Below are 26,620 nucleotides of genomic sequence, written 5' to 3'. Positions count from 1 at the left end.
TATTCTGTAATGGAACAATCCAATAAGGAAGGTTTTACATAATGCAACTTGTGTGCAATACCCTGCACACCATCAACAAACCCAAACAACAAAAACGTTTTTGTCACAATTTCACCCTGAACACTCAAATGTTCATAAATCCGAAATGATTTTATGAGTGGATTTTCTGCTGAAACACAACCTCCATGGAGTTGAATTCAAGTTGCATTGTAGAGCTTACGGCAATGCAGGCCTGCAGTCTAAATCTAGAGATTTAGGTTTAGACGTAGAAATCGTACAACAGAATTATAGTTTTCCTTCAGTGTGAGTTTATTTGCTGCTTTGGGTAAGAGATTTTCTTAAAAGAAACTCCAAGTGTCATAACACGCTTGTCCTATAGTGTTAGCTGCTTTAGACAATAAGACACTATTTTTTATTTGTAAAATGATTCAAATGTTATCAAATCATACAGATCATGTCTGCACTGCCAGCAGGATTATCAGTGCCCTGAGGACAATGTCGGCTCCAAAGCAATCCTTATTTCTGCCACTAAGACGGAGGTCTCTATGAGGACAATTTGATCTGTTTGACAGGTTGCTTTACCAAATCCTTTTTGGCACTTTGGAGGGCCACTCACACCCCTGGCTGTATCATCTACAGTATAGGTATAGGGATTTTTGGGGAAATCATGTTCAAGATAATTAATTTAGCAGTGGTAAGTGAAACTGAAAAGGAGTTGAAACCATATGTAATAGCCTACTATGTCATTAGATTACTCAATCCCTCTAAGAGTGTCTAGGGAGTTGGGCTATTATGACCCCCCCCCCCCCCCCCCCCCCCCCCCCGTAAAATACGCGCATATGCATTTAATGTCTGGTTGAAGTTCAGTGGAGCCTATACTCTACTACCCCAATAATCTGAGGCCTATAGCTGCAGAAGCCCTGACCTCTCAACCAGCCTGTTCTGCAGCTGTTTTCCTCCACAGTCTGCCAATGAAATGATAAATTAAACGACCTGAACAGTCGGACCGTCCACGTGATGATAAACGAAGTTTTCCCCGGATGAACATCGTGTTCCTCTGTGCACCCCATCAGTCCTGAAGCCCCCCTGGCATTTGACTGGCACCAGTCTAGCAGGAGCTGAGTCAAGTCAGCCAGAGAGACCCAGGTGAAGACCGGAAACATAACAGGTTGGCTTTCACAATTAAAGCATATTAGGTTGTGGTCGCAACAAAATATGAATGTAAAAAATGTCTCGATAAATACCAAAAATAATATTCAAAATACATTTAGACATTAATTAGTTATCGTATTTATTTACCTTTGTATACATGAATCTATCTTTTCTCTAGCCCTTTTATGAATTTGCTTTCATTCATTTTTAATGTATTTTTTTTTAAACAATTTACTTTATTTAAAAAATATTGATCAACCACACTGAATGATACCCCCCCCCCCCCTTCATGCATAACGAAGAGGAAATGAAAACGTTAATTAATAAAGAAATTGGTTAATCTATTAAAACATGTATATATTAAATAAAATAAAAAGTAATGCAAACATGAATACATTTTTTAGAGAGGAACATAAATAAATAGGGGAAATACAAAGGTTAATAAATAAAGAAGCTAATTTTCTTTTCTTTTAATTTCATGTCACATTTTATCAATGCATTCATGCCTACATGTTTTTATATTATCTTTGGTACATTTAATGGCATATTAGTTAATTCATCCAGTCTGTTATTCTTTTTAATTTTAGCAGGATAGCATGGCATGTGGTAAAACAATATAGGACTGGATGAACATGTGGTCTTAGGGCCTCAGATTCAATTTGATGATGCCTTTATTTTGAAAGTCTTCGCCAGAAGTTGTGTTTCTATTAGACCCTGCTTGACAGTGGTGGGTACAGACTGGCTGTGGGCAACCTCAGACAGGTGGAGGCGACGTCCTTAAGTAGCCGAGCTGCATCGCGGTTGGACTCGATCGGGCAGGACCGGGCTGGGCTGCGGGACGAGCAGCGGCGGACGCTGGACGCGCTCGGTGCGCGGATCCTCCTGCAGCTGCTGGACTCACAGTAGACTATGATACCAGGTCCAAATCATGGTTTGGCTGATTTCCCCCCATCCTTAGCCCTCGCACACACGCTGGACACTTAAACGTGGACATGGGGAGGACGAGGAATGTAGTTGCGATGGATTAATGAGGAGCAGTCTTTTACACATGGGCTTGGATTTCCCCCCTGAGATTATTGGCTTGTAATATTCATCGCCCTGTCTCGGCCATGGAGAACCAAGCAGCCGAGCCGCAGAACTATGAAGATGTGCAGAAAAGCGGCTATCTCCGCAAGCATAAATCAATGCACCGGCGATTCTTCGTGCTGAGGGCGGCCTCGGAGCATGGTCCTGCTCGACTTGAGTATTATGAGAACGAGAAGAAATTCCGCAGTAAATCACCTGTGCCCAAAAAAGTCCTCAACCTGGAGACTTGCTTCAACATCAACAAGCGGGCAGATTCCAAGAACAAGCACATGATAGTCCTTTATACCCGCAGCGAGAGCTTTGCCATCGCTGCAGACAGCGAGGAGGTCCAAAACGAGTGGTACCAAGCAATGCTGGACCTCCAGTGCAACTGTAAGAGATCTGAAGTGTGATGTGATTTCTATCTGTTTCTGCATCAGGCCTATCCTGCCGTAGGCTGTTTGTTCTCCATACACTATGTGGCTCGGTCATTCCTGATTGTCCATTGCCTATCATTGACTCGGATTGTTTGATTTTTTTTTTTTTTTTGCTGCAGCTCTAGTTAACCCATTTCATTTAAACAAATAAGTCTAAGTCATGCGATTTGGACGGTGTGTTTTATCCAAGAGGCAGGTGGATCCGAGTGAACTGGGTAGACCGACACGCTATGGGCGGCATGTGCTGTGTTTGTGCTGCACAATCTCATTAAGCGTTGGTTTAATACAGTAAGAAGCTGCGGGTGTTTTTTTCTGTCAGCAAAATATGATTTGACGCATTAAATCGCATGTTTATATGTAATAATATTTAGATGATCGCCCTTTTCTGATCGAAAATGCAGCCCATTTCATACGTCGGTGTATTTTTGCATGGCGCAGTGGGCATATAGCAACCATGCAAGGGATGCATCATATAGTAGTAGCCTATCGCGGTGCACTCCGCTGGAGCCTGTGTTTTTGTTTTTCTGCACAGCTCTGACTGCCGTTCGCCTAACCCACATTCGCGTTACACGGCGCTGCTGGTAGGGAGGAGATGGCACCGTCAGTGCGCTCTCACTGGAAAAATGGATTTCTGTTGGTTATCCTGGTGTTTACGTTGTTATCCTTGCCGGAGCTGAATACGACCAAACATCCTCCCTGTTATCCTTTGCATTTCAGTTAGTTGAGACTGACGGGCTTGTGCAGCTTTTATTTTGTCATGTTGTGGAGCCCTGATTAGATAGACATTATGGAGTACAGACCCCCATTTTGTTGAGATTATGTCTCAGGTCCAGCCACAATAAAACACTGTTATTAATGTAATCTAATGTGGCTGTATACCTGTTCGTAATGTGCACAGGGACGCATAAATGTAGATAGAAGCACACCAGTAGGCCTATATCAGATTATAGTGATTCTAGTGGGGATTATCTCTAATATATTAAATATGATGGGAGAATGGGAGAAAACCACGACAGTTGTTCAGTGGAGGTAACAGTGACAGTGTGGCGTGAAAAAAACTTTTTAATCCTGTAATTTGTCATGTGATTGGCATTGAACTGAACTTTGATTTATTATTTCACAATGGGAGCTGCTGCTTTTCAGTAGATGTATTTTATACCGCCTAAGACTTAATAAATTATAGAGCTGTAGCTTCAAAGTGATGATGATGAAGTAGATGCAGCACTGTTGCTTGGCAGATACAGGATTCTTGCATGCAGCTATTTAGTAATGACAGGTATCACTTATTAGTGTGTTATTATTTATTATTATTAGTGTATTATGTTTCACTTTGGCTTCATATTTCTACAGAATGTGTACTGTGTGTAATTTGTGGTATTTCCAGATCTATATATGTATGTATACGTTAAGTCATCAAATACCTTAATTGATTATTTATTTATTCTGTATTGTTTCCTAGGTAAAACTCCTGAAGACTATGGCAGTAGTGGAGAGTGTAGCTCTCCATCTCCTGTTCCAACCTTCAAGGAAGTATGGCAGGTTAAGGTTTGGCCGAAAGGTCTTGGACACGCCAGGAACTTAGTGGGCATCTACCGGCTGTGCCTAACAGACAAGACAGTCAACTTTGTCAAACTCAACTCTGATGTGGCAGCTGTGGTGTTACAGCTGATGAATGTTCGCAGGTGTGGCCACTCAGAGAATTTTTTCTTCATTGAGGTGGGTCGCTCAGCTATAACTGGCCCTGGAGAGTTCTGGATGCAGGTGGATGACTCTGTGGTGGCTCAGCACATGCACGAGACCCTGCTGGAGGCTATGAAGGCCCTAAGTGAGGAGTTCCGTCAGCGCAGTAAATCCCAGTCTGTGGGGACGTCGTGTGGAGGTGGTACTGCTTCGAACCCCATCAGTGTCCCGAGCCGTCGGCATCATCCAAATCTGCCACCGAGCCAGGTGGGCTTCTCCAGACGAGCCCGCACAGAGACCCCAGGAACAGGAGGTAGCAGCACGAGCACTTCACCCACCTCACGCCATGGATTCCCAAGGGCACGGACTGCCAGCATCGGGGCCAGGTCGGAGGAGGGTGGAGCGAGTGCCAAAGGGACATGGGCCAGCTCCAGTCCAAGTCTTAATGGTTCCTGCTCAACTACTCCGACACTGAGGCCCAAGCCCACCAGGGCCCCAACTCCTGCTAAGATTACCCTCAGCCTTGCACGTTACACGCCTAACCCTGCTCCCTCTCCTGCACCAAGTCTGTCCTCCAGCTCTGGTCACGGCTCAGAGTGTGGCCTAGTCGGGGCAGCAGTGGGAGGCATGATGATCTGCTCCTACCCTCGTGTTTCTCAGAGAGTTTCTGTTTCAGGTTCACCGAGCGACTATGGCTCCTCAGATGAATATGGCTCCAGTCCCGGGGAACACTCTCTTCTCGTTCCTAGTCTGTCTGGACATCATGCACATGGAGAGGGCACCTCCAGCTATATAGTGATGGGACAGCGAGAGGGTCTCCTTGGTTCCCATCATCGCTCAAAAGGTCGACGGATTTTAAGGCGCTCATCCAGCAGGGAATCTGAGGCAGAGCGCAGACTACTAAGTAAGAGGGCTTCCCTGCCGTTGGCAGCACATGAACGTCTGACTCCACATAGAAAAGATGAAGACGATGAAGATGATGAAGAATATGCCATCATGACGCAGAGTGCTACTCGAGAGAGAGCTGATTTGCGCCAAGGCTCAGGGGGTCAGGCAGCTGGGGTTGGGCAGCTTGATGCAGTAGGAAAAAGTAGGAAGAGGGCTGACAAGAGCAGGCGAGAAGTGGAAGGTGGAGCAGCCGTGGAAAGTGGCTATATGTCAATGTTGCCTGGAGTCACATCTCCTCCAGTTTCGCTCTCTCTCTCGATAGGTATGTCTGATACCGGCGCTAAACCTGGGACAGATGATGAATATATGGCCATGACCCCCAACAACAGTGTGTCCCCCCCTCAGCACATCCGCCAGCCCAGCACAGAGGGCTACATGGTCATGTCTCCAAATAGCAGCAGCTCCACAGACCTGCACGGACTGGGCATGTGGGACAGCAGGGCCAGCATGGAGAGCCGGGCTGTCAGTGACTACATGAACACCTCACCCGTCTGCAGCCGCTCTGCCTGCAGCACACCGCCGTCCCACCCCGAACAGCACCAACTGCAACCAAAAATGTTCAATTCCTACTTCTCCCTGCCAAGAGCTTATCAACATACTCTTTATACTCGCTTTGAAGATGACTTAAACAAAGGAGAAGGGAAAAAGGACAGCAGTGGGCATGATAGTGCTGGAAGGGGAGGGGGAGTGGGATACAGCAAGAGGAACAAAACTGCAGCGGGCTCTGCAGGAGGCTGCCAACTCTCCATGTCTTCCTCTTCCTTCTCCTCCAGTTCAGCCAGCAGTGAGAGCCTGGAAGACAAGTCCCTTTCAGCAGGGAGAGGGTTAAGTTTAGTAAGAACCGGAGCAGAGTACAAGTTTGCGGGAACATGCGCAAAAGATGGGCGTCATCATCAAAAACGTGGATCAAGTAAGAGCCCAAAGCAACAAAGGAGGGTCCGTCCCCTCAGTGTGTCTTCAGACATTGCTAAAGCAAACACCCTGCCCAGGGTGAAGGAGAATCTGCTGCCATCGGTGTCTCAAAATGTCGGTGAGTATGTCAGTATTGTGTTCAAGGAGGACAATAAGCATGGCGGAGGACGACGGTCGGGGTCTGAACGTAGACAACCTTTGATCCATGGAACCCTAAGGCCTTTGAATCAACCACTTCTCTGCCACGATAATCCCGTTAACCTTCCCCGCAGCTTCTCTGCTCCATTGTCCACCTCCGCCGAATACGTCAGCATGGATCTAGGAAAGTCCTCAACGCCCCTGGCTCCTGTTAGAACCACATTCAGCGCCATGCAGGGTCCACCAGCTATTGCCCCCAAGGCCCGACATGAACACAGCACGTCCTCTCCTCTGGCAGCGGAGGGCAACACCGGGTACAGAACAAAAGTAAAGATGGCAGCAATGCCAACAGATGCCCCTACTCCATTTATAGAAAACAAAGGTTCAGATCCCAGTATTTCAGCAAGACCTGCCATCCACTCAGGTCAACCCTTATCCATGGATCAGGAAACAGGCTTGGGTTTTTCCCCAGTAAAGTCCTCCCAGTCTCCTGAGCGAAGCAGCAGATCGGTCCGAGGTGAGCCACAGGGATGGCAGAGCCACCGTTCAGAGACATTTAACTCACCTCCCTCCCTACCACGCCACCCACCTTCTTCTACCTCCAGCTTCACGGAGGGCAGCCAGGCGGCGAGCCATCGACATGGTTTGGATTGCTCGCTGTGGGAGAACAGGCAGGTAGCTAGTTTATCTGCCACGCCTCCACCACAAGCCTCCACCTCATCTGCTGAACAAGGCCTTAACTATATTGATCTTGACCTGGCTGTTAAGGAGAGTCCTCAAGCCGGAGTGGAGCGTAACTCCTCAGCCTACAACATTGGAGGAATTGCATTGGGCAGCAGCGCTGGTTCCAGCCTCAACACTTACGCCAGCATTGATTTCTATAAATCAGAAGAACTGAGAGCACACCAAAACAGTAGGAAGGATGGTCAAGGTAAGTGCTACTTGGACTGCAAACCCATCTCATCTTAAAACATCTATTGAACCAAATTACATTTTAGCATCTGAGATTTTATCTTCTTCTACAGCTGGGACTCCATAGATTTTTAGATAACATGTTTTATGATAGTAAAGTTCGAGACATATTGTTTAAGTTTGCAGTGTAGTTGCACCTCGATTTATTCATGTTGTAAACAATCGGGTTGTTGGTGTCAAGCCTGACAAGGGGGGGGGGGGGGGGGTGAGACAATGTCTATGAGGCTAATTAATATGTATCAACATAGAAAATACTGTAATAATTTAATTAATATAGAACATATTTCAAAACTAAGTAATGAACTATGAAAAGAAAGGTTATATTTGGTGGAAAACACCCGCTGGTTCACAACCCAGTAGGACGTGTCTTCTTCTTCTTCTTCTTCTTGAACAGAAAAGCATGATTAACTGTTAATTGTTTGACTTTATAACCTACTGAAAAGAGTTAACATCTTTACTTTGTCTGGAAATATTACATTTTCAGTTGAGCTGCTGCGATTGGTTGATTGGTATGAAATGAATCTTTTTCGTTTCAGTCAAATGTCTCTTGTTTAAGCTCATTAAATGTGATGTTTTGAGGCTTTTCTGTTGTCATATATGATAGTAATATGACTATCATCTGCGTTTGAACTGATGGTTTGATAAAATATGGAATTTTTTATTTGAATATTTTCCCCATTCTCTGACCCCTCATGATTTTTATACAGTCCCTGATCGATCGATCAATCAATCAATCAATCGATCGATCGATCGATCGATTAATCAGTCAAAAAATTCTTCAGATTCATCAGTAATGAAAAATTGTTAGTTGCAGCCCCAATTTTCAGCATTTTTTTTATCAATTGCAAAACCAGTTAAGATCATTTTCAGTGAAAGAAGATGCAATACCAGAGAGCTAAAATTATTAGTCGCTCTATTTATAAATTGATCGACAGAACATTGATCTGATTAATCTAATCTGGTTTCCTTAGTCATCTATGATAATAAACAGAATATCTTTGGGTTATAAACTGTTGGTCTAACAAAACAAGCTACAAAAATAGTTTTAGAAATTAATATTTGAATTAATAAATGAATCTGCTGATTAATCAATAATGAAAATGATTGTAGGTTGTAGCCCTAATTTTAGGGCTGCAACTTATTATTATTTTCATTATCTATTAGAATGTTGTCCATCCCTGTTTCTCAAAGTCCACGTATATGTTTTCAAATGTCTTGTTTTGTTGGTCCAAAACCTCAAAATATCCATTTTTATTTGATATAAACCATAAAATCAGGAAATCGCCACATTAGAGAGCCTGAATACAGCCTGCTACTATGGTATGAAAAAATGACTTCAACGATTTATCCAAATAGTTGGTTGATTGTTTTTCTCAATGGGACTTTTCCTGGTTAAATAAAGGTTAAATTAAAAAAAAAAAAGTCTGTCAATCAACTGATTGATAAGTTGACTAATCGCTGCAGCCCTAAGTGAACGTGAAATAAATATTTCAAAATATGTGAAAAGACATAATTCTTGGTAATGTTTGTGCATCTGGATGTAAGCTTTTTATGTGATGTGCATGATCCACAGACAGAATTCATGTCTGGGTCTTAGTCACTCCTTCCCCTGTCATCTTTTCCTGATGTGTACCTTTGCTTCGAGCTGGAGGGTAGCACTGTGTTACCAGGCTGTGGGCTGTCTGTAGAGTCTCTTATTATCACAAGTGGGTGTTCAAAGAGCAAAGCCAATTGATTTGTCTGCTGGTAATGAGCCATTTCACATAAATGGAGGTAGAGAGAACAGAGGCTGGGTGTTTATGTTTATATGTGGGTGTGCTATCGGCTGCAGGATTTCACATGGCGGCCCTGAGGTTTCCCTCACATTGCACATGACAATTATTTACTGGTTAATGTAATACAAACTTTTGATGGATGAATGCTGAAGCACTTCATTGTTAAAATAAACTTCATCTGTTTGGTACTTTTCATACAAGAAATGCAGGTCAAAGTGTCAGGGAAGAAAACAAGATTATTAATAATAGTTGTAAAAGTAAGAGAAATAAAAATATGATTAAATAGAATACAAAGAATAAATAATGTAGGATGGAATATAAAACCCGCTGGATAATAATACAATAAAAAATAAGGAAAATCATAGTACACATATCTGTAGCATTCACATATACATCAATAAACATGGCAGCAGCATCAAAAGGTATCCACTCTCTTCTTCTCTGTTCCTTCTCTTTTCTACATCAGTAATGGACATTTGAATTCATAAGACAAACATTCAGAAAGTATTTCACCTCATACATAAGAGATCGACTGCTGAAAGCTGCAAGAGGAAGTATGTTTAAAATGTAAATGCACAGGTACATATAAATATTAATCAGGGGACCGAATGTAACAAACAACTTGTGCAGATTAATTATTTGGAGCATCTACGGCATTTGCATGATTGATTTATAATCAATCTCTACGTGTACAAGTATAATCAGAATAATTATTTAAATTGAAGACAGTGTATTCATGCGTTTAACATGCATAGCAAAGAAAAGAAGGCTCTGTTAATATTCGTTGAATTACACTTGCATTTCATTTTTCACACTGCGATTAATGATTGCACGTCTCTCAACCTCTTTTAAGCTATTACGCTTGCACTTTCATTAACTGCAGCCATATTCTAATAATGGAACTCAGTATCTGAAGCCGGAGGACGGTGGCTGTACTGCAACATAAAAAAAACAACCCTCAAATAAACAGGCTTCTCAAATGCCCAATCACCATTCAAATAAATGTGCTAAAATGACATTACTCCACTTGTTTTAATTACATATTTAATTGGACACTCAAATAAAATGCTTATTAAAACACCAGAATTAGATTAAGGTGTTAATTTGTTGCCCCATGTCTTCACTGCTGTATTGTCACATCTGCATTACAAGCAAAGTGTAAGAAGACTTCTCGGCTCAACCTACGCAGGTTATTGTCTGGGCAAAAAGCAAAGTCTGATTCAATGATGTAACTTCTATCCTCTAGGCTGTCTGATGTTTGTAAATGGTTAATTATCGTTATTTGATCCACTTAGAGCGATACGAGTAGTTGTTAGTGAGCACTGCAGTCATGTTTTAGCACTGATGAGCTTCATACCCGGCACGTAGAAAAAATATGAACCAGAGCACACTCTGCCTTCTCTATTCTCCCACATTGTAAAAAGTGAGATTTACATGTCTTTTTTTTATTATATAGCAGGTCAAGGTGCTATATAACTATGGTGAAATTATCAAAACGCTCAATTTACAGAGAAATGCACACAGCCCTTATTCAAAAACTGTGACTTTAAAGGAGCCAAATTAAAGAGGCAGGCACTAAAACAGAGGGTTTCAGACAGAGGGGGACAGCATCAGAAAAATAATGATTTTCTTTAACTAAAAGCATGTTCTAGTAGAAGCCCAAAATATGAGTTTGAATCTGAAAATGAACATATTATGGGACCTTTAAAACACTATCTGCCCCAAAAACCACAGAATACAAAAAAACATGCTGTCATCGGTCTTCTCTTCCACAGACCTCAAGACATGAAAATCTTTGTAATTCCAGGTAGATATAGATCTTGCTGCTGACATGATCAGAATTAGGGCAGTGTTTGTTCAGGTGGCTCGTGAAAAAACAAAAAAAGCCCTGGAACCGATAAGTCTGAGGCAAAGACACATGTTGACATCGGCAACAGTGTGCGTGAGACTCCCAATCAGAAAATCCTTTTAGAAAGATATCATGCGCCATGTGATGTTTACCCAAGCAGCCAGCAGGAGCTCAAAAGCAATACGCTTCGGAGAATGTATAATCTAGTCTAAACTGCCTTCTGTAAGAGTTTGCACAGAGACACTTGGATGAGATTTTTCTGTGGATTGATATGTAATCTGGAGAACACTTTCTTAAACAGAAATGATTGTAACCAGTAGAAAAAAACTTTTGTTTTCTATAATGTGTCATCCCTGCTTTTGATTCTTTTACTCCAGATTGTTGATCTCCATCGCGGATCTGAGCGTGCGGCAGTGCGACAGTGCGACAGTTCGACAGCTCTCAGTCTATGAGGAGACGGTCGGCGGCCCGATCTGTTGCCACAACCGCACTGAACATTGAAAACCCTGGAAAACTCATCCCCATCCTGTCAGCTGTTTTCTGTCATCTAAATGTGTGCCAACACACACACACACACACACACACACACACACACACACACACACACACACACACACACACACACACACACACACACACACACACACACACACACACACACTCACTCACTCACTCATGGGGTAAGGAAAGTGTTTTGTTTTTGCCCTTGTTTTGAACAAAAATGACATTTGATCATCATTTAGCGTAATATAGGCTGGATGAAGGATGACTTCTCAGGTGGCCATTATGGCAAAATAAAGTCCATCTGTGCATCTTAATTTAAAACACATTGAGCCTGGCACATGAGCCAATCTTGACCTTTTATACAGTAAATCGAGGTTCAAAGTGGCAGTTGACTCCATCTCAGCTGCATTCTGGAGTATTTACTTATTTATCGGGTCCCAAACTTGAATCCTCGAGGTTTGAGTTTTTATACATCATCCTTTGTCCATTTGTAATAAGTTAAATGATCATCAGGTGTCATTATAAAGCCAAAATAAGAAGGAAATACAGCTTGGCAGAGGTTTCATACACCAATATACGCTGTTACGGTAAACATATTTGATTTATTATATACAGTTGCCTAAACAAAGCCTTTATGCTTCTTCCACTTTTCTTGTGCTACTTATGGACTTCAAAATGTGGTATAATTAAATACAGTCTATGTTATTGGCATGACATTATGTTATAGGCTACAAATGTCATTTAGATATTTATGTATTCTGTCAGTCCTTTACAAAAGAAAATGGTTGTGGGAAAACCACACTTTTTTAAATTTATAAAGTGTAATTCGTATGATTACTATTTCATTTTCACACTGCAGTCGACATCACACTGTTAGGTTGTAGTTGAGAGATGAGAACAATGTTTTTTTATTATCCTTTCAAAGTCGTCATGTTGTAATTCTGTGTTTTTCTACGCAGAACTAAATTTTATCCCCAAAGCTTTAGATATGCGCTCACACAGGATACATGTTTATACAGCCCCAGCTCTGATTATGCACAAACTAAACATGTCCTTTCACGTCCAGTGGCTGATATGTGCCAATATGAAAGTCAATTCATCTTAGTATCATCTGATATTTTAGAACATTTGGTGGATTCATTTATACGGTAGGTAGTGTTCAAGGTTCCTCCCTGTATTACATTATGAAATGAAACAAAAGTTTGTTATTTTTACTCCGAAATACAAGTGACCATATTTACAGATACACGAACACTGCAAACCATCAGTAACTGCATCTAAAAAGTGATAATAGTCAAATTTAATTGGACTCACGTGCTGTATTTGTGTTGCAGCGTAAATGCTGCAGGAAGCATCACAACATGACAGCATTTTATGGAAATTATTGATGTCTCATAGAAAAAAGGGTGCATAGATAAACAACAATGCCTTTATTCGATAATCGCAGTATGCAACATTGCATAAAAATGACCAGATTAAAATAATATTCTTCTGCTATGCATGCAAATAGCTTAATAAAATTGGCTTCAAACACACGGTGAGAACAATAATTCGATTGTCTGCATGTTAATGTCCTCACTGAATGTGCTGAGGGGACCTGATAACAGACGTGTTAGCGAGGGAAGCTGAATACTACAGGAAAAGAAAACCCCTTTTAACCATCTTAGGGAAAGTATGAAAATGATTTGGGTGTGGAGGGGGGTTTAATTTTATGAAAAAGCTAACTCATATTCTCCACATATCTGAATGAAGGCTGTACGTTTGGCAAACATAGCAAAACAGTGAATATTTTAGCCATGCTGTATTTTTTCTCCCACCCCCAGACTCCACTTAACAACAATATGTCAGATGAGACTGACAGACGACTGTCAGATCAATTTCATGATGCCTGAGTCACATGGCCAGGCTTGTTGGAGACAGATGTAACAAAGAGTGCAGCATTTAATATTGTAATGAACGCTGTCTTATAATTGTATTATGTATATATTAAAAATACAATCAATATCACGCGGCAAGAATGAATCTGGGATGAGAAAAAGTTGAAAGCTGCTTCCGTACCGTTCCAAAACATTAAAAAACACATAATAATGACATAAAAAAACCCTTCTCTTAACCTCTCTACCGCCCTACTAACTTCCGTACAGTCCCTGACTGCAGCCCACGACACACGATGTACGACACACAAGAAATCGCACATTTTTGTTAGTAAGATTACAGGATACAAATAACTATATCCTTATTTGTTTGATCTAATTTTACTCTATAAAGGACAGTATAAAATGATTTAGCACTTTAAATTGATTCATATTAAATAAGATCTAAAGTGAATGCATTTTGAACCATTGTGTAGCACAGAAAAAGTGAAAAACTGCTAATCCTTTTTTTGGCAACTGAATATATAATTATAAGTGTATGTTATACTGTGGTTTATACTACTGTAGTACATATTACAGAAGTAAACACTACAGTATACAACAGACAGATCTATAGGACATGCTGTGGTCTGTTTTCCTCATGAACAAATCTAATATAAAGTGACACATAACAATAGTATATAAAATATACAGTATACATATAATGATTAATTATATATAGCCTAGATATCTACATACTCTTTTATAAAGTGCCTCATTTTTGATTGTAGCTGTTCTTACACAGGTAATCTTAAAATGGGTTGTGAATATGAAAAAAAAAGTGTTGTTTCTCTCCTGAGTCTAAATTGTGAATATGTTGAACTTTACAGAAGACGGACCGGACACTTATGTTGCTATCAGTCAGCCATAATCAAATTGCCTTACTGTGTTTATTAGAAACATGGAGAGAGAAAAAAAACAACGTGTTTTCTTTTTTTGCAGTGCCTAACACTTCAGCCACAATGTAAGCACTCCCTCGCTCTTTTGTTTGGTGTTGTCACGTTGAGGCTTGAAAAAAGAAAAAAAAAACATATCTTTCTCTCAGTAGTTTCACACCCTGGGACACATCCACTTCGGGCCCTACTTTTAGTTTTTTCGTTTTTCACTTCTGTCCAAGCTGAAGTCCCGTTGCAGACAGGACATCCTCCATCTGACGCTGATTTTTAGTGGACACTGCAGCAGCTAGCTTGCAGGGGGGGAAAAAATACAACAAACAAATACATTCTTGTACATGAGGGTTCTACATTGTATAGATTTTAAATTGTCAAATCATATTTTTAATGACTTTCCCTGTTTTTTATACCCAGAAGAAATGAATAGAGTTTCCAGGATCTTGTACATAAAATAAGTTGTCCACTGAAAAATCCTTAGTCTTACTCCTGTGGTCTTACTTACTTGCAGTATATTTTGAAACCCCAAAACACTGACTGCTCATCTGGGCTAAAACAGTCTTAACGCGCTTGAATATCGCTCTTATTATTTGGATGTGGATTATCTGGACGTGGATTCAGTTCCCAGAAGGTGTGAAGAGTGCTGCTTCTCTCCCTCTTTTTTCTATCTATGCTCAAACGCCGAACTGTGAGACGGTGCCGTTCCTGCTCATGACTTTTTCATTTCATTTCCACTGATGAACATTCTGCTGCTGTCAAAAAACTTGCCAAAAAAAAGTCTGACAACAATTCACAAGTCTACTTTAAAAGTTACTTTCAAAGGGTAGACACCAAAAAAAAAATCAGTCATATAGCTGATTTAAAAAAAATAAAAAAACAACAACTCACTTTTTCACTCGGACAGCCATTGCGCCAAAATGTGTTTTTCTTAAAGGTAGTGTGACTTATCGTTTATGACTGGTTGCGTACTGTATCCGGAGCCGCTGATGGAGAGTTTGGCCATGTTATGACATTAGTGATTCATTGAATCAGGACGTGTTGGTACATGACTAAATGATCTACTGGATTGTAGTGTTGAAACGCCAAACACTTCACTAATTGCAGCGGCCAAACTCTTCTAATCCAGGGCTCTGGCGTATGTGTGTATACAGGGTACAAACAAAGAAGGCTTTCTTGATGTATTTTTGACACTGGTAGATTTTCCCACATTTAGATTGAGTTTTTAACCTCAGTAACCAAATAATTTTGACCCTGTGTGGCAGATATTAAATGCGTCACTGTACTTGCACACTTATAGAAGTGTTTTAATCCTAGAGGTGTAGATATTTACTCTGACCCAGCCCTCAACTCACATCTGAGAGGACACTCAAGTGCCTGGCTGTGATCACTCTTGTCTGGTCATTCATCAGGTATGTTTTGAGTTATGTCAATGCGTAGATAGAAATTTAAACCAGCTTCCGGGGGGGAACAAAACAAGTCTTCCACACATTTCTTTAGTATTCGATTTCAGATGTACTGGCCCATATTTCCTTTGCAAAGGACGTGTTTCTGGTGCCAAAGTTTCATGTGTGTGGTGATCTCCGAGCTGGGTCGCCATACTAATGCAAAGTTTAATTTGGTTTTACAAATTCGTCGGGCACTTATCGGTCACTGTTTTGAATCCTATGACGTAAAAGAAAATGGACGTTGATTGAGCACAGCCCACTACTGCCAACAGTTTGTGCTCAATACTCAGAACTTTACTGTCAAACTCTTGTATAACAAATCTGTACAACTATGGACTAGTTCCACTTTTATTGCTTGTGTTACTCCTTTGTTGAGGTGATTTTTTTTTTATAATCTCTTTGTTATTCCTGCAACTGTAACTTCTAATTGGGGATTACTGGAGATTCTCTGACTGTACCTCATAATCTAATTTTTGGGCAGACGTAACAGTTGGTAGTAAAGCCCCTTGGAGAGTCTGAGAAGGGTTCAGGATATTACTGACGTCAAATCGGAGGAACGCATTAAAAAAAGCTGTGGGTTTGGGTAAATATCGTTTAATGTGTCGTGTATTCAAAATGATTTGAACAGCGTGAGGCTCTCTGCAGTGTTTCCATTCTCATGACATCAACGGTCGTACGGAAACGCTTCTAATCTACGAATCACCCTAACTCTGCCAAGTGTTTCGGTTTGGTCTAATGAACGCAGACTTGTGTTGTCTCTTCAGAATATTTTGTGACGACGTGTTGAGAACGAGGCACATAAATTGCTCATCAGACTAACTGTGGGAAATGATACTGTATGTACAATCGGGATAGCGTCTATAATTACAATGGAAAGAGCATTGTATGTATTTTAAAGCTATTGATACTACTTTGATAATGATGTAAAATGCAAAAAGACTGAACAGGAACTATAGGTATGTAAAGTATACTGTGTATAGAGGAGTTTGCTCCAGGGGAGGGACGGGCATGGGGTTCATTCTGTTCATGGCAAAATTGTTTTTAAAACAGAATATTGATGATTCTTGTCTGTGATGTAGACAACGTCAATGTTTTTTCTTTTTGATAAAAGGCAAAGTGATATGAAAATGGAAAAAAAACGTGTGTCTTTTATTAACTGGCTATGTGTCGAACTCAAAAGTCTACATCGATGAGGTGTTGCAACATGTAGTCCAATAAGTCTAGACTGTCATAAGCCATTGAGTTTTTAAGGATAAGCCCGTGCACAGAGGGCACATGTATTTAATCCCAGGCTACTTTGTTTAAACAGATGGCATTTTGGCAGTATTTAAATTCAGAGGTTAATAACAACAATGGGTCTTTGTGGGTATTCTGTTGTTTACTACTAGCAGATTTTTTCCATTAAAACGTCAATCTGCATCGAATAATACGCACAGAGGTAAACTTTCTATAGTCCATGGAGTCATTGCAATTAATGGTTAAATTCAAAATATGTATTGGACATCCATATGTAAGGGTATAGGCTGGACGGTCAAATGTCATGACATTTTTGACCAAATACCTTGGTATATGCGACAATATTGTAGAACTGACTACTGGTGCTGTCATAAAATATTGACACATTAGGATTTTTGATAAATGAATAGATTATATATAGATTTGACAAATCAATAATGTGGATTTGATGACAACACTGATAAAGGCAATAAATGGAACAAGAGTGGTGATTCAGAAAATGAGCCTTTAAAACCAGGAAAAGACAACACGTCATATTACGATATCAAAAGTCTAAGACAACATCTATTCTTATATCTTGATATTGATATTATATCAATATATATCCCAGTTTAAGGGCATAAACACTGTTTTTCTGCACCTCAACGCTTCGCTTTTTCAACAAACAAAAGATTCAATTCTTTTCCAATCTATTTCATACTAAAAATGAGTCAGATAAAGGAAATAACATTCAAATAGTATTGTGTGAATCAACAGTAGAAAACGCAGATTGAAGCGTTGCCTTCTAGATTAATAAATCATTTCTATATTGGAGCCTAACAGTGTGCAGACCTCCTTTGTTCACTGCATTTAATAGCCAACACAACAAAGTGTGAAAAGCTTTGCAAGCCAACAAGGATCCCTCCTTTAACCGACCCATTCATCTATTAGTCAACCAGACACATTTGGTTGCATTGAAGTTCCCATTAGGCCTCCTTAAGTTGTTAACGTCAATAATGTGGGAGCGTTAAAGAGCCGTAATATGAGGAAAAGGATCTGAATTGATTATCTGTCTTGACCTTTGTCAGCCACATCGTTCACATTACACAAGTTCAGCTGTTGCTTTGGAGATTCTCCGTTCAACGTGCCTCTCTCTGACGTTTGTAACCTTGTTAAACCGATGACGTGTTAAAATACGGAGCGATGAGAAGTGCTTTCCTTTTCAATTTTTGTTGAGCAACACCTTATATCTCCTGGATTCAATTTTAGTTCAATTCAATTCAATTTTATTTATAGTGCCAAATCATAAAAAAAGTTATATCAGGACACTTTACAGACTAGGTAAAGACCAAACTCTATGACTTATGTATGATTTACATAGACCCAACAATTCCCCAGAAGAGTACGGTGGCAACGAAAACCTTCCCTATTACAGGCAGGGACGTCAGACAGACCCAGCTCTGTGAAGGACGGACATCTGTTTGACCAGTTTGGGAAGAAGAAAAGGAGAGAGAAAGAGAGAAAAGACAGACGGACAGATCCGATCCTATCAGATTAAAGATGTGCTGAATTCATTCACTTTAGCTGCTTCAGTTTCAGGGTCCTGAATTACATTTGAATGACCTGGTTCATGATTCTTCACCTCATCTTGGATGAGGCGTTGGTCCTCACTAAACATTTATTGAACTTACATTTTTTTTTCTTTGTGCATGAATCAGACTTGGTGTGATTTTCTTTTTTTCAGCCTTTTTGTAAAAGCAACACTGCATCACATGTGCACAGTCGACCCTGATGAGCGTTTTGTCTCCCAAGAGGACACTTTTGCATGTATTTTGGCTCCTAGAGCGCACTTTAGCACGTATTTTCGCCCCCAGTGGGCACTTTAGCACATATTTAGGCTCCTAGAGGGCACTTTAGCACATATTTTGGCTCCCAGGGGGCACTTTAGCACGTATTTTGGCTCTCAGGGGGCACTTTAGCACATATTTTGGCTCTCAGGGGGCACTTTAGCACGTATTTTGGCTCTCAGGGGGCACTTTAGCACACGTTCTTTCGACACACACACACACACACACACACACAGACACACACATCCCGCCCCCCCTCCCCCCTGCACTCCTATTCCCCTGGTTTTATTTTTAATTGATATTAACTGTTTTAACCTGAAGCTACTCCTTTGTTTTAAGGAGTTTAGTTCTGCTGTTTTCTGATGTTTTGTGCTGTATTGTTCTTTTATTTTTGCATATTGCATTTTCACTGAGGCACTTCATGTTTATCCGCCTTGACTGGAAAGCACTTTGGGTCAGCTTCTGTTGTTTTTAAATGTGCTATCAAAGTGACTCGACAACGTGATGTCCAAAGCTCCCAGCAGGGGGTGGTGTATCGCCTTCTGAAGAGAGTTTATTTTGAAAAACAGAAAGGAATGTGAACCGGAAGCTTTCACATCACAGATCTTAAATCGTGACCTTCACTCTGTGTCTTTATCTGTATATTGCTGTGTCTAAACCAAAGACTGTGTTATCCATGGTCCAAACATAAAGATGCTCACACTTCACTCACAGACACAACACATGTGATCTAATCGACGTTAAATGGGGAGAAAATGATAATAAGTGCATTAATTTATGAATTCTTCCTAACAGTGTGCACATTTTAACAGCAAACATATTAATTATAGATTCGTAACTCTAACAGTACCCTAACTTTATTGATATCAGTGACACTAAGCACACAGTTATACAAGTGTCCGTCACAGCAGCAGCAGTTTAAGAGCAGATCTTGAGATTTTTGAGCCCGTGAGTTTCGGACAGAGTGAGAGCTCCTCATCTCGTGTGCTGCAGAAACAACCTCCAGCTTCTCCTCCTTATCACTGATGGCTGGCTGACACATCCATTTCATTGTAACGTTACACACTGGGTGAAAAAACGAGATAACAAAAACAATACATAAACTTTGGATGTTTGATCTGGTGGCGTATTTAGCATGCGGTCACCCGTGGACGATGTTATCTTCGGTCAGCCGCTCACTCTGTTAGCGTTTCTGCGGGGTAACCTTGTGTTTGTTACACACACACTCAGCGCACTTTGATGCCCCGAGTTGTCGCTCTCCTGTAAGGTGTGTATTTTGTATTTACTTCTGACTTTACACTTTACAAAGTTAACAAAGTACGGCTGTTGTTAATGTGCGGTGTTGCTACACATGCTAGCTCTCAAAGGGAAACGTCGTCTGACATGTCATTGTAGTTTTTGTCTCTAAACGGCGGTGAAAGCTTCCACGTGTCCTTCAGCTGATGACATATTATTTCAAAGGTGTTTCACTTCTGTGCAGGGGCGATTACAGAGTCTGTCGGGCCCCCAGAAATTCACAGGGGGCCCCTCGACCCAGCGTTCATCACCATTATGTTAGAAGTAATCTGACACCAACAACAATATTGTGAAATTTAAACTTTTTTTTGAACATTTAAGTTATTTTAAAAATATGAATATAAACCGTAAAAAAAACCCCATGTAATTTAAATATATTACAGGGTTCGTACAGGTGCTTGAAATCTTTGAAAATGCTTGAATTTTGGATAAAGTGCTTGAAAATTCTTGAAATTGTTTCTGTATGTATTGTATTGCTTTCACAACATATAGCTAAAGAATAAAAATCCTTCTGGTATTAAGAAAAAACACCATGTTAGTTGTTTTTAGCACAATACAATCTCTTTTAATGGGATAAAAAAGGTCAAATGATCATTTTCAATATGTATTTGCAGAAATATGTAACTTATCACAGCCCTGAGGCGCTGGAAAAGCTTGAAAATGGACCTTAAACGTGCAAAAAGGGGTTTGAATTTGACATTGGAAAAGGTGTACGAACCCTGATTAATATAAAGAAGAAATAAAAAACTAAAGAAAAAAAAAACAGTATAAACTTGGGTGGAGTCGGCTGGAGCCCTGATTCTGTACAAACAATAATAGCATTGTGTTCCCCACTGGTGGTAACGTTGTGTTGCACATCCCGATAGTAGAGTAGCAACATTAATGTTACATCAGTCGTGGAAGCAGCACAGTGTCCCGGAAAGTAGAAATTCTTCTACTTATGTTTTTGTTTTTTAGGACTTGTCTTTCTTTTCTCTCTTTCTTTCCTTTTCTTCTTCCCCAACCGGTCAAACAGATGATCGTCCTCCGTAGAGCTGGTTTGTTCGACGTTCCCGTCTGTTGAAGGGAAGGCTTCGTCGCCACTGTGTGCACAAGATTGCTGAATAAATACTGCATATAATAATTATTACTGCTTTTATTAAAGATGGTGTGACGTGTTGCTGCTCAGGGGGGAATTGTTGGGTCTCTGTAAATCATAATTAAGTCATAGTGTGTGGTCTTTACCTACTTTATATGTAGTGTCTTGAGATAACTTTTGTTATGATTTGGCACTGTAAATAAAATGGAATTGTATTAAAACGTGTGTAAAATAGACGCATAACATGTTGCCAACTTAAAAAGGCCTTTGAGTCTGTAGACTGAAGAGCATTGTCAATTTTTACCATTTCACAAAACTGTGAGGACACCGTTAAGCCTTAGGTCAACAAAAGTTAATGGAAAATACCAAACAACTGCAAGAAAATTCATCTTTTTCTTGTTCATCCTGACAGACTCCACAGCTGTCTAGTTTCTGATGCAACCTCGTCATTAGCTTGGAGCGAAGTTGCACTTTCCCTTACATTATATCTAGTTTTTGACTGTCATTCTTCTGCAGCTCACTGTAAACAATAACTGTTGCCACAAAGGAGGGCAGGTTTTTATTGTTGTGAACTTTATGCCCCAGCTGCTGCTGCTGCTGCTGCCTGTTGAATCACAGGCATAATCACTGTGTCAGGGGGGTGTTTAAAGAAACAAATGACTGATTATGTTGTGTGTATGTTTATAGTAATTAACATGCTCTGATGAGGTGTAGCAGTGTATTTTGTAAAATGCAGTTAGGCAGTAAAGTGTCATTAATTTGTTTTTACCAGGTAGCTGAGAGAAAGAGAAACCTCTTCTGACAACTACTTGGACACCATGGCTCCACACCCAGTGGTCCAGGCCGTCATTGACCTTTCCGCAGGAGCCATAGGTAACTACGGTGCAAAATCACAACGCAAACCCATTAACCAAACGGCTCACCAGCCATTTCTGACGTAGCAGGAGATTATGAAGACGGCTGTGTTTTTCCAGCTCGTTTCTCTCTCTCTCTCTCTGTGTTTCCACTGACTCGTTACGGCGCTCATAGTATCGCCACCTCCTGTCAAGCCTTATCACTACACATATGTTTTGTGCAAACTTTGATTTTCCTGTAGAGTGAAACAACTGTATTCTGTTTTTGTCGGATGCCTTCTTGTTATTGACGGTATTCTCACTGTCTTCCTTCAAGGGGGAGCAGCATGTGTCTTTAGTGGGCAGCCTCTAGACACAGCAAAGGTCAAGATGCAGACCTTTCCCACGATGTACCGGGGTTTCATCGACTGCGTCTCGTCCACCTACAGACAAGTGGGTCTGCGTGGCCTCTACCAAGGCACCACGCCGGCGCTGATGGCCAACATAGCCGAGAACTCTGTGCTTTTCATGAGCTACGGCTTCTGCCAGCAGGTCATCCGCTTCACGGCCGGATTGCATAGTGAAGCCGTGCTGAGGTAAGCGGGGGAATTAACAGAGCTGTCCTTCTTGGTAACACAAAGCGTACCCCAAGAATGCACGCAAGATCTCTGAAGTGTCTTCTGTTTATCCTCCCCTCTGTGTCAGTGACATGCAGAAAGCCTGCGCTGGCTCAGTGGCATCCATCTTCTCCTCGCTGGTACTCTGCCCCACTGAGCTCGTCAAGTGTCGGCTGCAAGCCATGTACGAAATGGAGGCATCAGGGAAGATTGCTAAGAGCCAGAAGTAAGTTGACTGTGTGAAAAGTCACACATTTCTGGATAATTATGTATGGGTCGTTCATTCTCTCACTACTCTGATTTGCACTTGTACATTAAGTTATGCTGAAAACATACTTTAACGTATCATTTTAAAGCTTAACCACCATTATGCAAACTCAAATTGAATATGTAAGGGATAATGTAGAGCGAGCGCGTTATTATTGCAAATTAAATCCTGACAGGGTGATGCAGACTGTCTTGAACCTTGAATCACCCTGAAGGGGTGTAATTTGTAATAATGACCCGCTTACTCTACATTATACTTCATATTACATGGCTACTTACTAAAGAAATAAAAAAATTACACAAAATGTACATTTCTCTTTGCTTATAGAAAAGATAATTGGTAATAGGGAAAGTTTTTGTTGCCACTGTGTGCACTAGATTGCTGGATTAATACTGTATGTCATAACTATAATTATTACTACTTCTATTAAAGACAGTGCGACTTGTTGCTGCTCAGGGGGGAATTGTTGGGTCTCTGTAAATCCCAAACAAGTCACATTGTGTGGTCTTTATCTGTGAAGTGTCTTGAGATAACTTTGTTATGATTTGGCACTGCAAATAAAATTGAATGGAATCAATGGTTTCAAAGATCGTTTACCAACCTCAAAACATATTTTAATTCTTTTTAAATATTTCTCTATAGCCTAGTTTATCTCACCTTTTTAATTGTGCATTCTACTACACAATCATTAGTGAATAGTGATACATTAATAATTTATTTTCTGTCACCTGATCGATGGGCATCAAGGGGATTTGTATTCATGCAGCAGAACTACAGTGATCTGTTACAATGCCAGCTTTGTTTTTTGTTTTCAAGTAGGTAAAATAGCAGGAGCAGAGTTATTGTTTTGTTAATGTAGTCGAGCCTGTAAAGATTTTTCTGGACATATTAATCTGCTTATACTATTGGTCGATCCCTCTGCTCCGTCTGAAGTACAGTGTGGTCTGTCGTGAAATCCATCATGAGGAACGAGGGACCGCAGGGCTTCTTCCAGGGCCTGACCACCACCATCGCCAGAGAAGTCCCCGGTTACTTCTGCTTCTTCGGTGCCTATGAGCTCTGCCGCACCACCTTTGCAGACCACATGAAATGTGACAAAGATGACATAGGTACTGACACCGTCACCATAAAGCACAAACTATTTAAGTGTGTTGTCTGGGTGTTGTTGAAGGGCATTATGGGAAGAGTTACTCATTAATGGAACTAAGAGCGCACTTACACTGTCCATTCGCACTGTGCCCCGTGCTTTAGTTTGATTCCCCAACCCCCACCCCTCCTCCCGTGGCTCGAATGCCTTTTGCTTAGACGTCATCCCCCCTCAGTTTTAGTTTTGTCAGACTGTTTTTTTACATTTTTATTTAACCAAATATGCAGTAAACACTCCACCTCTGCGTCAAACCAACGCAAACCGTTCTGTGCCATCTTTTAAATGTCCGTTGTGAAGAACAGATGCATATAAATAGACATCAGGACCGGCGTCGATGCTCGCGTTCGTGCTCACACACGTGCACACGCTCGTGGCTGTACATGTGAATCCGTGCTTTACTAAAGCCCACCTCTTAACCGGGCCACGGCCAGGAAGCGTGCCGTGCCTGGGCACGGTACAGTTGTTCGCACACTCGTCAAACGAACTAGACTTTAGCCATGAAGCGTGCTCGGGCACGGTATGAATGGACAGTGTGAGTGGACAGTTTGCGCCCTAAATGAGGTTGTCTGAGAACGTAAGGGAGATACGTGCTTAGTCAGTGCTGGAGTATGGTCTTGCTAAATGAGTTAACAATTCTGGGATGGGAAAAAAAACACTGCACTTTGTTTTTCTGTTTGTTTTTTTAAACCAGTCGCAGTTGTCTTGAGCCATATGCCCCGGAAGCAGCTGCGGTGTCCTTGCAAAATTGATAGCAAAGATAGTGAAAGCGGTCCGGCTCACACGCCAGATGTAGGGCTTTTTATCCCAGCACTGTACAGCTTTGTACTTTTCATGCTGCTCATTAAAACAGCAAGCATGAAAATTCTGCAAATCAACATATTAATCTTAATGTTTATACAGGGGGCAGTAAGTTAGATCAGTCCACGGGGGACTGGACATGGGAACCGGAGGGGTTGTTTGTTCAAGTCGCTGTTTAATCCTTTCTAACGCTAACTTTAGTGCTTTGTTTCGCGCTGTTCCGTTCGTCTTCGCTGTTTCAGCATATCATAATCCCTACCACGCACGCTTGGTACGTAGCCAATGGTTGTATAACACGTCATGACATAGTGTTCATGGGAAATGTAGGCTTAGTTATACAAGCAGTGTTGCCAGATAAAGATTAAGTTTCCAAGACAAATGCAAACAGAAAATGCCCAAATGTTTTGGTGGAAAGCGGACCAATCTGGCAACACGGACGTTGTATTGTTTCTCCAGCCTGCAGACTCAAACAGACGCAGTGTTATTTGCTTCATTCATCACCAGTTAATTTGTCTGGTAACTTTACAATGCTACCTGCCAGAGTTTATTTTTACCCAAATTTGGCAGGTTAGCGGGTGTCTGTTTAAAGCCCTGCGTATGAGTAAAGATGTATTACCTGAAAACTCCTCTTTATTCACATATATTTGCTTTAACCTCCCACTCATCTGGTGTACAGTATCATTGTATTACTGTGTGTGTTGCAGGTGTGGCTCCAATCGTGTTCAGTGGCGGTTTCGGGGGGGCGTGCCTGTGGCTGGTGGTCTATCCAATGGACTGTGTCAAGTCTCGGATCCAGGTCATGTCTATGACGGGCAAACAGTCAGGGTTTTTCAAAACCTTCATGACCATCGCTCGTACTGAAGGTAGATAGAGGTGGAGTTTGGATGTTTGCTTTGTTTCATCATTTCAGCAGATGAAAGAGAATCAAAATTCCTGTTGTTTTTCTTTCATTTAGGTGTGAGGGCACTCTACTCCGGTCTTACCCCCACCATGGTCCGCACCTTCCCTGCTAACGGAGCCCTGTTCTTGGGTTATGAGGTCAGCCGGAAGCTCATGATGAAGCAGTTTGATGGCTAAAAATACAACCTAGGGAGCGGGGAACTGGAAGTGAAGTATTACAGCCATAAAACCTCATCAAAACTCCAGTTGAAGCTTTTAGCTTATTATGTACAAGACTCTAAAGCACCGAAAACTGCCACACTCCATCTATTTCTAACCTACACCTCTGACATAGTGTTTACATCGTTTAGATCCTTACATTAATTTATTTTTTAGATTTATAGTTTGTTCTTAACTCTCTAAAAATGCGATTGCCAGCATACAACATGCTTGCGTATATGAGAAAAATATATGAGCAGTATTGAGCAACCTTAACCAGCCTCTAAATGAGGAATTGTTAACACTCCACTTTATTGTTTTATGGCTACCTCAACAAAGTCGTATCCGCACAGAAGCATCTTTCTTCATTCCGGATCATTCTTTACTTGCTGTACGCAGGTACGCGGGTAAGGAAAAATGGCTACTTTAAAGTTGAAACTCGTCGGTATCTCTCTATAAAAAGTATTTTCTTTTTCATTTTTGCTAAAATTGCCATTACATCCTGACAGCACAGAGAAACGATCTCTGAAAAAGTCATGCATCTCTACATCGAGCTGCTTCTCCCTGTGTGCTGTTCTGCTCATTGCATGAAGATTTTATTTAGAAATGTGACTGCAGATATACTAATTCTTTTTACTCGCCTATAATGTGGTGTCGTGTTTTCTCGGCGAAGTCTGCACCTCAGTGTTGAGTCACATCTTGGGTTTGTTACGGTAAAGTCACAAAAAATGCAATTTTGGTAA

The 26,620-nt window shown here is 41.0% G+C and overlaps 2 protein-coding genes across 2 annotated transcripts; both read left to right on the top strand.

The window, feature by feature from the left end:
• Window positions 1–2,261: 2,261 nt before the first annotated feature.
• LOC310956919 (insulin receptor substrate 1-B) lies at window positions 2,262–11,429 on the top strand (the record flags this gene model as incomplete). Its single annotated transcript, XM_083927297.1, has 4 exons — window positions 2,262–2,610; window positions 4,114–7,263; window positions 9,136–9,157; window positions 11,306–11,429. The coding sequence occupies 4 exons, from the start codon at window positions 2,262–2,264 to the stop codon at window positions 11,427–11,429; spliced, it is 3,645 nt and encodes a 1,214-aa protein (XP_083783423.1).
• Window positions 11,430–19,929: 8,500 nt separating this feature from the next.
• On the top strand, window positions 19,930–26,018 carry slc25a15b (solute carrier family 25 member 15b). Its single transcript, XM_083926638.1, has 7 exons — window positions 19,930–20,009; window positions 21,889–21,989; window positions 22,287–22,545; window positions 22,655–22,792; window positions 23,768–23,943; window positions 25,484–25,642; window positions 25,735–26,018. Exons 2-7 carry the CDS (start codon window positions 21,935–21,937, stop codon window positions 25,854–25,856), a joined length of 909 nt encoding a protein of 302 aa, XP_083782764.1. The 5' UTR covers window positions 19,930–20,009; window positions 21,889–21,934; the 3' UTR covers window positions 25,857–26,018.
• Window positions 26,019–26,620: the final 602 nt, after the last annotated feature.

This window comes from Echiichthys vipera, assembly GCF_963691815.1.
Source record: "Echiichthys vipera genome assembly, chromosome: 14".
Lineage (NCBI taxonomy): Eukaryota > Metazoa > Chordata > Actinopteri > Perciformes > Trachinidae > Echiichthys > Echiichthys vipera.
The sequence above is the reverse complement of the archived record's forward strand: the minus strand, read 5'-3'. Positions and strand labels throughout refer to the sequence as shown.